The sequence below is a fragment of the Pocillopora damicornis genome, chromosome 4 (genome assembly GCF_964200805.1).
Source record: "Pocillopora damicornis chromosome 4, jaPocDami1.2, whole genome shotgun sequence".
Taxonomy (NCBI): domain Eukaryota; kingdom Metazoa; phylum Cnidaria; class Anthozoa; order Scleractinia; family Pocilloporidae; genus Pocillopora; species Pocillopora damicornis.
The window spans coordinates 29941732-29955030 of record NC_142673.1 but is presented as its reverse complement, the minus strand read 5'-3'; the positions used below and the strand labels follow the sequence as shown (position 1 = coordinate 29955030).

Sequence of the window (13299 nt, the reverse complement as noted above, 5' to 3'; positions counted from 1 at the left end):
ACTCTAAAGTAACAAGTTTTTATTCTCCTATTACAATACAGCTTTTTAAAAGAGAAAAGAAAAAACCACTTTAGTTAAACATCCTTCGCGCTGATCATGTTTGATGACTAAATATCATGACTTCAGGGATATTTCCAGACAATGGATGGCATTCCAGGCAGATCAAATCTCACTTAGTCGTAAGCACTGATAGATTAGCATACAGCACTTGTAAAAGAACTTGAGGGGTTTCGTTATCTCTTCTTTTTTGCCCTTTTGCCTTCACCTGCAAACATCAAAAGCAATGACAAAAAAAAAATGCCGGTTATGATAACATGTATAAAATTGAGCTGAAGCCAAAACGCATTTCAGTTAATGGTCATTACTTAAAAATTCCACCAAACATAAATACAAAGTGAGAGGTGTCAAGAGAAACTTGATGCATTTATTTTTTGAATCCACTAGAAGTACTACTCACCCTTTTTAGGAGGACCTTTCCCTCTTGCTTTTCGTTTTGCTGCCATTTCTTCTTGGAAATTCTAGCAAAATATCAATAAACACGATCTTCAAATCTAGCTGGCTTTTTGATCAGACAAAAGCGAATTTCTCTTGTAGGATTTTAGCACCACCTCAACTATCTCCCTCCATCGGCCTCAATAATGACAAATATTTAGAACATTTTCCATTGAAGTTCACTATTCATGATGCTGTAAATAATCTTCACAAGGAAGGGTAGATCTTGATTTTAAACTTACCAGATATTGATCGCTATAAAATCCATAATGTCTGAGTCTAAAAAGGAGACTTTGGAACTTCTTTATAGGGGGATAATAAGTAGTAAGGCTATCTGCCAAGGGCTTCTGGGCAAAATGTTCCACAATTTTGTAGGATCTAAACAGAAAAAAGCAACGGTTGTATTTCAGCCTCTTTCAAATGCAAACGATGCAAAAGTATGTTGGGACAAACTTAACTTACTTTGGAGTTACTTGACGAGTCAATTCACCAAAAATCCTAGCTCTCAATAGAGCCATTTTTCTTACGTATTTCACACTCATATTGATTTAAAATTCAGAGGCAAATCTCGTAAAAATATTCTCCTGCAACGAGCGATCGAGGGTGCCATACTCATTCTAGAAGGCCGCCATGTTTTTGGAAGAGCGAACCTGGATCGAGAGCTTAGTAGCCTGGTCAACAAATTCAATATGTCCGCCGAAGAGGTCGTAATAACGGGTGACGATTAGAGGAACGTACAAACAAAATGAGTGCAGCTAGACCTTTAATACGAAATTCGGCCACATTAATTTTAGCTGCTAGAAACAGACAACTTAAGAGCGCCTTTGACTGGAGGGTCTTGTTACTGGAAAGAGCCGCTAAAAGTGCATTTATGGTAAGCTTGTACAGGGTATAACCCCTGTAGCCCCTGTAACTCGTGCTAATTTTTGTCTCAGTTGTATCTACTATAAGCTGAATTTATGCTTCTCTAAACTCATTTTTTCTTCTCCTTCATCTAAAGCCAAGTATGTATGTTTTCCCTGGTGGTATAATCGACAAAGCTGACTTTTCTAATGACTGGATGGAACTATTTAAAGAGTCCTTCACTAAGTTTGGCACAAACTTCACATCCCTTGTTGATATTCAAGGACCACGCCCACCTGTGGTGAAGACATCTGGACCTAAAGGTTTACCAAGTGATATCGCGTTAAGAATTTGTGCCATCCGAGAGACATTTGAAGAGTCTGGCGTTCTTTTATTAAAGAGCTTCTCTTCTGATAAACAATACGAAAATCTTGAAATAGATAACGTTCGGAATTGGAGGAAAGAAGTGCATGCAGATGCCTCCATGTTTTTCACTATGTGCAGGTGAGGGTTGTGAAGAAATGAAACTGCATAAATGTTTCAAGTTAAAATTTCTTGTAAATTTCTGGCGAGATTTAAATGGGTAAATTCCTCCAAGTTTGAACTGGTTTCATGCTTAGGACCACTGTTGGAAGTTTTTCCCCTTCCAAGATTTTCCCATTTGTCTCTCTCTCTGCTTAATTTCTTTAAATTCTCTTATCTCTATCTCTCTTCTCCTTAAAATGTTTAGGTTCTCTTTTTTCCTAAATTATCACTCTTTTATCTATTAATCCCATCAGGAAATTTAAATGTGTTCCTGATGTGTGGGCCCTGAGTGAGTGGTCAAACTGGCTGACACCTGCTCATTTACCTCGACGATATGACACAATGTTCTATATTGCCTTTCTTGATGAGGAACCATTAGCACTCCATGATGACAAGGAGATGACTCACTCAAAGGTGATTTACACATGAGACCTTTCTGCCAACCTTTCCACACACAAATTGATATGATTGAATTGTCTCCTTACTTAAACGTCTTGAAATTTTCTGTTTTTATAAGAACTCTTGACCTTGTAAAAGGATCATAGTGTGTTGTCTTCACATACAACTGTGAAACCACAAAACTACTCTGACTCAGGGTGATCAAAAAAGCAGAACAAAGAAAAAAATTGAATGAAGATAAAAGACTGATAATAATTAAGAGGCAATGATGATGATATGATTAAGTCTTGCATAGGATACACCCACTAGGATGTTTGTTGGTCAAAATCTGCAAGCAAAATAAATGCTCAGAGATGATGCACTGAAAATGTGGTGTTTAAGGTGCCTTATCTCTTTACATTACCATTGAAAGCTCAAGATAAAATGTTGACATGATGTTGTTATTTTTCTTAATGTTTTTAGCAAACATTATATATTTTTTTAACAGTGGACGATTCCAGCTGAAGCTGCTGCAAAGTTTAGGGCACGCAAGATTAAGATTGGATTCCCTCAAGTTTATGAGCTGTTAAGGTTTTGTCGGTAAGCATAGTTTGTCAGAAAAATATTGATCTTTCAGTGGCCTTTTAAATTGACCCCATCATCAACTTCATGACCATCAGCAAATAACTCAAACCAAACACAAAATGACTTTATGCAGATTTCCAAAGTGGGAGGACTTTCAATCTTTTCAGCAAAACCGTGCTTCAGATGGATGTGAACAATGGCTTCCTATCATGACGCAGTGTGTTGACGGCACTCTGGTGAGGGAAATCTGTTTTCCTTTTTAATTAAACTAAAGAAAATCATATTTTTGAGTGCCAGGTGGTACCTACATTAAACCAGCTCCAAGTATGAGGTTTAATGGCCTGAAGATTTGCGCATTGCACTTTTTAAATGTGTCTATCTACTCAAATGTATAGTTGGATTCGTTTGGGAATATGTGTAAAAAAATGTGCATCGTTTCAAAACAAAGTTTGTTCAGGTGGATCTGCATCACTTTGTTCATGCATACTATCCCAGGTTTGTTTTTTGGGAACAGTATCACGAAGCTAATGCTGAAAAACTTCAAGCAACCCACTTGTACCAAAATTTCAAAGTTCGTTGATTGTCTAAAACCCCAGTCTAAGTCAAAGTTCATTTGAATTACCTTTTCCGTTGTTCATCAACTACTTAAGGTGATAAGTTTGATTAAAAAACTGACATTTTGAGCATCATTCCTGTCTGGAACCAAATTTTACTTTCTCGCTGGTGATGCACAGTAATTTAACTAGATAAAAATAAATTTGATCACTTTCAAACGGATTATTTTACCATTTCAGGTTGTATTTCCACATGATGATCTTTATCCATCTTTCAAAAAGAGAGTCATGGAAGAATTAACCAAAAGTACAACAGGACAAATTTCACTTTTTAATCAATCAGAGACACTAGCGCAGTTAAATGCAAAGGGAACAGATTTAAATCGATTGTGCCTTGAGTCCGGTGTTCCATTCAACATGATGATTAATGTGCAACTTCCTCATGGACAGTGCTTACCAGTGATGGATTTTGAAAGGATTAATGAACTTGCTGGAGACTCAGTTGAGTCACATCTCTGAACACTTTGGATTTCTAGTCTCAAAAAGATCGAGCAGTAGAATTTTGATATTGAGTTCAGCAGGATTAAACGGCATTAGATAAGGAGAGTCTAAGAACCGCTTAAAGGAGAAAAAAAATGAATTTGCCCGCAAAATTTACTCGGAAATCTTTGCGCAAAACCCTTTCAAAGGTTACACACTGAAACACGTCGACGCATGGTACCAAAGACTCCGACACATCCAAGAATGTGTTCTACCTGACATTCAAATGAAATCGAAGGTAATTAACCTTTGTTCTTCCCCTGCCACTAAAACGGTTAATTTTATACCAGGACGTACCACTGAAATGGATGTAAGAGATCTTTTGCGCCATGATATAACGCTGACTTTAGGATTTCGAATTCCTTCTGCCTTTGCGGACAAAGAACATAAGCATTTCTTCGCCTGCGCGAAAGTATGAGGCCTTAACCCTTAAACCCTTAAAAGTGACTAGCATCTTATTTCTCCCTACAATGTCACGGCCGTTAACTAACGGCGTAAAATCTCTAAGTATGTATATATTATATATTAAAAAAAAACGTTTCGAAATGAGCCACGGCAGTGTTGATGAAAATACCTTTTTAATATACTAATTTTTAACTAAACTTACAAGCCTCATGGTATATCGAAGGCATTTAAATTTTTGAAACAAAATCAAAACTTAAGAACGTGAACGTAACCGGAACGCAACAAACCGGAAGTTAAAAATTCTAATGTCCAGTTCACGGCGGCGAGGCTTCCTGCCTTTAATTCTCTCAGTTAATTTGACGTCATCTTAGTTTACCGAGAGTGATCTGGCTTTATGCTTCGAACTCGGCGCCATCATCATCATAAACGTCATTGTCTGAGTCATTACTCTCGAGATGAAACTCTACATCATCTTCAAGGACTTCATCAAGTGAAGGCATCTTGCATCTTGTAGTCGGAAATCCCTTCGATGTTAATTTCATTATTTTCCTATCAATTAAGATCCAAAGAAATTCCGCATTTCTTGAAGCTTCTTACGTTGACATCTTTGTTCTAAGTCACTTCCTGCCACACTTTACCCACCCACTTGGTCAGAAGAACTCCCCTGTCTGATGCAGTCAGTTTGCCTTCAGTATACAAGTGCAAATTTTGTGTTCGAAGTAGTACAGGGTTCTGCAAAAGTACTACTTTATATTAAGAAAACAAGGAAAAGTAGAGGGGGCTAATATCCGGGGGGGGGGGCCCATAACCGGATGAATATTTTTGTTTCCAAGTACCGGTAGATGAGCCTATAACCAGGGGGGCTTATAAGTGGGAGGGCTTATAACCGGAATTTAACGGTATACATGAAAAAAAATTACGCTCGCGTGATTGGCCGTAAACGAGTGCATATTCATGTAATACGGGTCCAAAGTTGTAGCTCATGTGCAAATTACAAATAGCACGCGCTGCCAAAATTTCGTCCGTCTTGACTTTCAGTGATGCGTTTTTCACGTAAATGTGCAAGTAACAACATGATTTCTCCTGCAATTTGGTGTTAATGAGGATTTGTAAATTTTTCAAAGGCTACAAATTGCACTTGCCCAATTTATGGGCTCGTGCCATTTTGTTGTCTTTGAAAATTTTCTCCGGCTTGTTAACTGCAAATAATTAAATTACACGAGAAATTACGTTGCCTCTTATACCGTGTGTACTTGGCCTTAGCTCCCACTTGCTGCAAGTCGACTTCTTATGTTAGCATACATAAAGTAACCAGAGACTTTCCAGATCAAAACAATAGTCCTTTTTACAGTTCCTGGCGCCATATTGGATTAGTAACCGCGCAAACACGATAGCGAGGCTGCCGGTGACCCGATTCGGGCGTCGCATAAGAGTTTGTTGGTGTTTTCAAGCGTTTCGTTGGTTTGTCGAGTCTTTGGTGGGATGAATGAAAGCTTAAGCGTCGGGGAAACATCCTCCGCCCCTCGAAAGAGAAGAGGAAAGTATTGTGCAGCCTTTGACTGCAATAATAGCGCCTATAATGTAAACGGTACTCGTACAAGTTATCATTTCTTCGAGTTTCCCAAGGACGCTCAGCGAAGGAATCGGTGGTGTTCACTTATCAAGCGACGACACGGACAGGACGGCTTTGTTGTTTCCACCGCCACTGTCCTCTGTCATGAGCATTTTCGGGCAGAAGATATCTCGAAAAAACTTTCTGGTCGCTGGAATTTGAAGACAGGTTTGTGATATTGTCGAGCTTTTGTTGTGTGCGTTTATGATTTGAGCTATGAAAAACTCAAAATTCAAAGATATTTTGGTCTTTAGAAACAAGGATTCGTTTAATTTTTCCCAAATCAAAGATTTTGGTTGTTTTATTCGACGATTGTTGTTTTATTGTAAACTTTATGATTTAAAGTGTTTCATGTCTTGTGATTTTTGTTACTGAATGATAGAATATTTAATGTATGCTTATTAATATTGCTGGACTTCACAAAAGCAATCAATTTAATTGCAGATTAACTCACAATAAATAAATCTGAAATGATTACTGTCACATTTAATAAGTTTTATTTATTTATTTATTTACAAGGTGCAGAGCCATGTATATTTAGCTGGACAAAGCAATCAAACCAAAGAAAGGCACCAAAGGAAAGAAAGATGGATGAGTCAACTGTTGGAGTAGCAGCATCAGCATTGCAGTTTGGATCCTGCTCAGTATTTCCTTCTATTGATGCGTCAACTGATGCTGCTCATTCATTTTCAGAGTGTGATGAAAATGCAGCTGAAGTGGAGTGTGAGTCCCCTCAAACAGAGCCTGATTGTGTCCTTGAACTGCAAAGGAGAATTGAATTACTTGAAACTCAGCTAGCTGACTGCCAGGAAAAACTCAGTGAAGCAGAAAAGGAAAATGCTGTGTTATTGGAACGTCAATTTTCCATTGACAAAATTAAAGATGACAATGCTGCTGTTTTATTTTACACCGGATTCCCAAGTTATGAGGCATTAATAAGCTTCTACAAATACATTGAGCCAAAGCTTTCCAAAATGCAGTACTGGAAGGGTGAAAATCTAGTAAAGGAAAGCCAGCCTTATCAACTTGATGATAACAAGAGTAAACCTGGACCATCAAGGAAGCTTACTTTTCTGGATGAGTTCCTACTGGTGCTCATGAGACTGAAAGCTGGTCTATTTGTACAGGACCTTGCCGACAGATTTGGCATCAGTGCCAGCCTGGTTTCCAGGATCTGCATCACCTGGATAAATTTGCTCTATCATGAGCTCAAGGACCTGTTTCCATTTCCCACACAGGAGCTTGTTCGCAAAAACATGCCTAAGGAGTTTGCCCAGTATGCCACAACCAGGATAATTTTAGACTGTACTGAGCTATTCATTCAGCGACCATCTGCTATGCTGGCTCAGTCAGAGACATGGTCAGATTATAAACACCATAATACTTGGAAGTTGCTAGTTGGGGTAACCCCAAATGGACAGGTCACTTTTTTGTCAGATCTCTGGGGTGGGCGTGTGTCTGACAAGCAAATAACAAGAGAGAGTGGTGTATTAGATTTGTTGCAAGTGGGTGATAATGTCATGGTTGATCGCGGATTTGACATTTCTGCAATTGTACCTGCTGGCGTTACAGTAAACATGCCACCATTTTTGGCTGGCCGTGATCAAATGACAGCAGCTGAAACTGAAGAGACTATGAGCATTGCTTCAGTGCGCATTCACGTGGAGCGTGCAATTGGCCGCATTAAGACCTACCACATTTTAGATGGTACCTTACCTAATACATTGAGCCCCTATGCAACACAAATTTCAACTGTCTGTGGCCTTCTGACAAACTTTTTACCCCCTTTACTACCACCGGCCAATCTTTGATTCTAGTTTTTGCTGTCTATTTATTATTAGGTAGAAATGTTTACTTTTTTTGCATTTTAAAATTGTGGCAGAAGCCCAGCTATCAGTCTAAGCCTGCTTCCTGTAATCAGCCCCTTGGGTTCCATTAATTTTGTATTCCAAATAATACCACTTGCATGTCAATGCATATTAATAACTATTGGGATTCCATATAGTAAGTTATCATGGAACCAAAAATTCCCACTTTATTTCATTTAAAAATGAAATTGTACATGTATTTTTACACAGTGCATGCTAGTAATTTGTTCCCTTGAGCACAATGTGGCGGTACTTGCGCGTTGACACAACCAGGTAATCGTAAAGCTGAATAAAATTTAGTTCGGGAAGCTGACGTAAATCAGTGGACCATCCGAGAGCAGAGATTTGTCTTAAAGTTTCATCGTACTTGAAGTCACCACTATTTTCCGTTGTATTCTGGTGATCCTGAGCAGTATTATCGCTACTTTGCCGCTGATACTCACCCGGTCGTAGCACGTGTCGCATGAGTATCGCGTAGACTTTTAAAATCAAATCTGCTTTTATTCCGCCCGTCGCTTCCGAATTAGAACGCAAAATTTCCCTTAAATCCTTCACTTTTAACTTCTGGATATCTTCTAGCGTTGTAATCTGCATATCCTTGCAAACTAGCACCATTTTAGAAGCGATTGAACCACGAAAGACTTCTCCGATCAGCTGTATTTACTGTTTTTGTAATACGCGGGTCACCGGCAGCCTTGCTATCGTGTTTGCGCGGCTACTAATCTAATATGGCGCCGGGAACTGTAAAAAGGACTATTGTGCTGTCCTGATCAGCTAATTAACCTATATAGTTTTAGTTTAAACAATCATTTTGATGGATAGATGTAAAAAAAATGGTTAAACATTTATAAGTTGCCTGTGATGATTATGACATTGGTACATTATTTTGGAAAATGTATTGAAAAAAAAATTTTTTTTAATTAGTTGGCGTCCTCTATGGAACTACAAGTGTGGCAGTGGGGCATCCATTTGATACAATCAAGACAAAGATGCAAGCACAACGTGGATTCGAAACAGAAGGAATGTTCAGATCATTTGCAAAGACAGTCAAGACACAGGGAATCAGAGGGCTCTATAGGTATATTATGTACAAATCCTTTCTTGTGTTGTTATTGATCAATTGAAAGAGTACTATGGATCATTTGATGGCCAGTTATAGATAAACAAAAGCAGAAATAGTTAGCTCCCTTCAATAAAAGCATAGCTCATGTCAGTGTCCTGGTTTGTAAGCAAGAAAGTTGCCCCTACATGGCTAAAATGTCTTGACTGTAAATATTTGGAAATCATATATGTGAACTGCAGATAAATAAATGAATATAGAAGCAATCTTTGCAGTTGTGGACACTACTCAAGCAGTACTGAAAATAATGCCTGAAAAATTCAGGCGTGCATGGAATCCCTGAATCTTTTTCAGGCATTATTTTCACCACTGCTTAATTAGTGTCCAATTAACTACAAAGATTGCTTCCATATTCATGGCCATTTTTCTTGTGCAGGATACAAAAACTATACCCCATCAGCAATTATTTTGAGAATTTAGTTTAAAGCTATTAATCATTAAATGGTCATTTGTTCAAAAGGGATTGGTATGTTATTTGAGTATCCAGTGATGGAGATGCAGTTTACATTCATGGTGTGCTACTCTAATAGTTGCTAATAGTTGGCTTGTCCTTTTTCCCTGTATCACATCCAGCATAATCTCTGTTGTTTGAAGTAGCAGTTTTTTCAAACTGCTAACTTATTGGTCCAGCATGTGTTGAAGAGAGAAACTGGTAATAACCCACTGGTTGTTTTAAAAACTTTCAGAGGATGTATTCCACCTCTTTGGGGATCTGGAATTTATAGATCAAGCCAGTTTGCTGTTTTTGAAGCCCTGTGAGTACAACATGGCATATTAAATGATTTTTGAAGGTTGAGTTACTTTATTTTCAACTTTCATTTCATATGCTTAGGGTTAAGGTTAGGGTTAGGGTTAGGGTTTCACTTCTAAGTTAATTGTTACTTTTTCACTTTTCCTCAAAGCTACACATATTTCAATGGATTTGGAAGAAGAGAAATCCCCTTTACTGGTGGATTACAAATGTGAGTAGAGTCAATTTTTTGGTAAGCTACGGGCTGCTAGTTTCTAGGAGATGTGCATGCTTTAAAACTACATTTAATGGATGGGATGGTGCACTCCAAATTGGGTGGTCCAGGTTTTTAGCTTAGTTGGATAATTTTTTAGTACTAGCTGTGGTGGAGATCTATGTTAGACTTGCCACTCTACACTCAGGACAACATTAAATAGGGGTAGTCCCAGCCAAATGACTGTTTTGGAAACTTGATAAATTGCTGGGAAAGTACTAGAGGTCAACCAGCATCATTTCCTGGAAGAGTTTCAAATAATGCTTAAGGCTACAGAAACTGGGATAAACTCTGACTACAAAAAGAAGAAAATTTTTGGCTTTGAATATTGCAGAAGAGTGTTGATTGCAGGAGCAGCAGCCTCAACAACGAGAGCCATAATTGAGACTCCCCTGGAACTGGCAAAGGTAATGAGCGGTCCACAACAGAGCTACAACATTCAATAATTAGTTATTCTTTGGTTACATTATTTTTTTTAAGTATTCACAGTCAAGAATAATAAGTTACAATTCATGTTAATTAACACTTTAGGTGCGGAGACAAACTGGTCAGACATGGCAGTTCAGAGGACTCTACAGGGTAAGGTTGAATGGTTTAGTTTTTTTTATACTTGTAGATGTTAACATGAAGTAGACAACAAGTTTGATGATGGACTGAAATCTACCATCAAAAGCCAAAGTTTCTGTATATCAAGGAGAATTTGTTTACCAATCAAAAGCTTCTTTCATTCGTGATCATTTCCTTTATTCTCATGACCTTAACATGTGATTCACGGTGATATTGTTGGGAGAAATCAGATGCTGGTCACTCTTGGGGTTTAAAGGGTTGACTTGTTCACTCTCCGTTTGATCAATTAATTGGTTGATTAAGTATTATCAATTGAGTGAATGACATAAATTGGCCACCATAATGAGTTTTAAAACTTCTAAAATTTAGAGTTAAAATTAGAGTTTAAAGTTAATGAAAACTTTTTAAGTTTAGAGATTTAAAACTCTTCACGGTGGCTAATTTACGTTATCAACTCAGTTAATAATACTTAACTCCCTTGTTATATTAACCACTTGATCAATTGGTTAATCTCCTTCCAATTTTGGCTGATTCTAATAGTAGTGAGAATTGAGAAAGTGATTAAGCCTACAATGTTGCTGGGACAAACTTTACATTCTCAGGAAATATATCATTTATAGTTTGGAGAATTAGCTTTAAGATCTTAGGATCTCTAAATTCAATTATCTTTGCCTTAGGGATTTGGTGTAACATGGTGTCGTACAATGGGACTGATGTGTACTTACTTTATACTTTTGGATTCTGGAAGACGACACTTTCCTGAACTTTTTAAAAGACCAATCCTAGGACCATTTCTATCATCAGGTTTAGCTGCAACGTATCCTTTGTTGATCTTCCTATAGCATCCATGTTGCTTTGCCATATAGGTTTCAGTTTCAGTGATTTTTGTGTCCGTATGAATGGAAGACAAAAACAGTTAACTGAAACTAAAACTTCTTACACTGGGATGTTTTCTTCAAAGCTTTTACATGTAGACATTGATTTTTCATAAGAATTAAAAAACAATTCTGAGAACGCTTGTAAGTGAGTTAGTCATGTTGAAAAAGGGCGTGGGGTGTTTTTTGTTCCAACCGTTCATTTCACCTTGACGTTTGGTGGTTTTGCTTGGTGGGTTGTGTGGCCATTGGAGAACATGAAGTCTCAAGTACAAGGAAACTACGGCAAGTATGTACAAAGGAATTTTTTCGTTTAATCGACAAGTTTCTAATTCTGTGCCCATGATCAATAGGAGATATTAATTCCCATAACTTCTTGTTTGCTTGTTTGGCCGGTATTAACAATGTCGACGTAACTCACGAACAATAATAGGTAAAAAGGTCACCGAAACTCTCTAAAGCCCAGTCACAATCACAAACGATGTGACATTTAAAACTTAGGGAGGTCTGGAAGAAAAAAGAGAAGAAAAAGAAGAAGAAAAAAAAGGAGATCACTCAGAGTAAAGTACAAACTAAAACAATGAATGGAAAACTCGGAAGGCACGCTAAGTCATGTGATGTATCACCGAATCTCCAGCGAAAACCAGCTCGCTATCTCGGGGCAATTCATTTCTTTCAAATAAATTTGAATTTTATAGGGTGTTTCTTCTGTTTGCAGTTGTAATAGGTTCACTATGTGTGTTTTATTTGAAGGGACCTTCCAGTTGTGGCACGTATGAGACTGGTGATAAAAGAAAAGGGTGGATTCTTCGGGCTGTATCGTGGTATCGTGCCTGGCTCCATAAGGAGTTTTATGTCCAACGGAACATCTATGATTGCCATGAGCTGGGCCCAAAGAAAAGTGTCTCAATGGGGATTGAGAGGATAACGGATAGTTTTAATAAATCTGAAAAAATTGATGAATGATAGAAAATATAAAATAATTTCGATGTAATTTCAAGTTAAGGAGGTGTTTTTAACCAATGCAGTCAATTAAGTTGACTCTTTTTTATCGTTTACTGTTCTAGTTTTTGTGAAGATTTCCTCTTCCAGGGTGAAAGAAATTACCCAGTGTATTTCTCTTGTGTTCTTTATATTTCTTTCTGTTTGGTCTCAAACCGTGATTGGTTTGCTCAGTAAACTTCATTGTAAAGCGTATTGATAATCGGTGGCGTGAAGTAAATTTCCGCCCGTTTAAGGAATCCTCACTCACTTGAGATGAAAATTTTGTTACTTCAAGGGAAGCGTTTAGAAAAAGCACCGGCTTTCGAGTTTACTTTTCATTTCTTGTTCTTTATGATTTTTTGCCGAGCTGTCAACTTTTTAACCTCGTCATTTTCCATTTTTTTCCATTCCGCGATGCGATTTGTATCTTTGGGGCAATAAACGCTCAGGATTCACTTTTAGGTAGCTCAAAATGCAGTCACTTCTCTCTACTTGTTGTCTTCACGTTTCAAAATCCACAGGAATTGCTGTCCGTAGACGGAAAATAATCTCAAATAAGGTGTAAAGATATTGTTGTCATATTTAAAGACCTTGGACTGTAGGTTTCTATGTGGCTCTCAATTTAAAGACGGTATAAAAACGTTAGGGAAATTATTTTTCTGGTGGTGTGTAAATATGTAAACTAAATTATATACTTGTGAATGATAAGAAGATCACGAATAAAAAAATTTCAAGCATCTAACGTTCGAATGGTTTTTAAAGGAAAACCAAGCGAAGAAAAGTTTGCAAAAACATTACCATGGTACAATAAGCATTTTTTACTTTTTCAGAAATAAATGCATCATTTAAAGCCCGTCCCCTGCATGCTGGGTAACGTTTCAGGATAAGTCGCATTTCATCTTGCATGCATGGTGTCGTAGCACCCAATACTGCCTAAGTGATTCTGG

The 13299-nt window shown here is 37.7% G+C and overlaps 4 protein-coding genes across 4 annotated transcripts; 3 read left to right on the top strand and 1 right to left on the bottom strand.

The window, feature by feature from the left end:
• Window positions 1-4: 4 nt before the first annotated feature.
• Window positions 5-1149, bottom strand: LOC113664210 (small ribosomal subunit protein mS33). The gene is made up of 4 exons (XM_027179801.2): window positions 955-1149; window positions 735-870; window positions 458-518; window positions 5-265 (listed from the first exon to the last, which is right to left on the bottom strand). The coding sequence occupies exons 1-4, from the start codon at window positions 1032-1034 to the stop codon at window positions 234-236; spliced, it is 309 nt and encodes a 102-aa protein (XP_027035602.1). The 5' UTR covers window positions 1035-1149; the 3' UTR covers window positions 5-233.
• An 8-nt stretch (window positions 1150-1157) lies between these two features.
• Window positions 1158-4206, top strand: LOC113664207 (acyl-coenzyme A diphosphatase NUDT19). The gene is made up of 6 exons (XM_027179799.2): window positions 1158-1366; window positions 1493-1839; window positions 2115-2274; window positions 2747-2838; window positions 2957-3059; window positions 3618-4206. The coding sequence occupies exons 1-6, from the start codon at window positions 1238-1240 to the stop codon at window positions 3894-3896; spliced, it is 1110 nt and encodes a 369-aa protein (XP_027035600.2). The 5' UTR covers window positions 1158-1237; the 3' UTR covers window positions 3897-4206.
• A 1448-nt stretch (window positions 4207-5654) lies between these two features.
• LOC149047652 (uncharacterized) lies at window positions 5655-8142 on the top strand. The gene is made up of 2 exons (XM_089204037.1): window positions 5655-6102; window positions 6454-8142. Exons 1-2 carry the CDS (start codon window positions 5805-5807, stop codon window positions 7743-7745), a joined length of 1590 nt encoding a protein of 529 aa, XP_089060163.1. The 5' UTR covers window positions 5655-5804; the 3' UTR covers window positions 7746-8142.
• Window positions 8143-8691: 549 nt separating this feature from the next.
• On the top strand, window positions 8692-13089 carry LOC113664211 (mitochondrial substrate carrier family protein S-like). Its single transcript, XM_089204047.1, has 8 exons — window positions 8692-8880; window positions 9609-9677; window positions 9825-9884; window positions 10261-10333; window positions 10458-10505; window positions 11171-11310; window positions 11592-11657; window positions 12122-13089. The coding sequence occupies exons 1-8, from the start codon at window positions 8792-8794 to the stop codon at window positions 12294-12296; spliced, it is 720 nt and encodes a 239-aa protein (XP_089060173.1). The 5' UTR covers window positions 8692-8791; the 3' UTR covers window positions 12297-13089.
• Window positions 13090-13299: the final 210 nt, after the last annotated feature.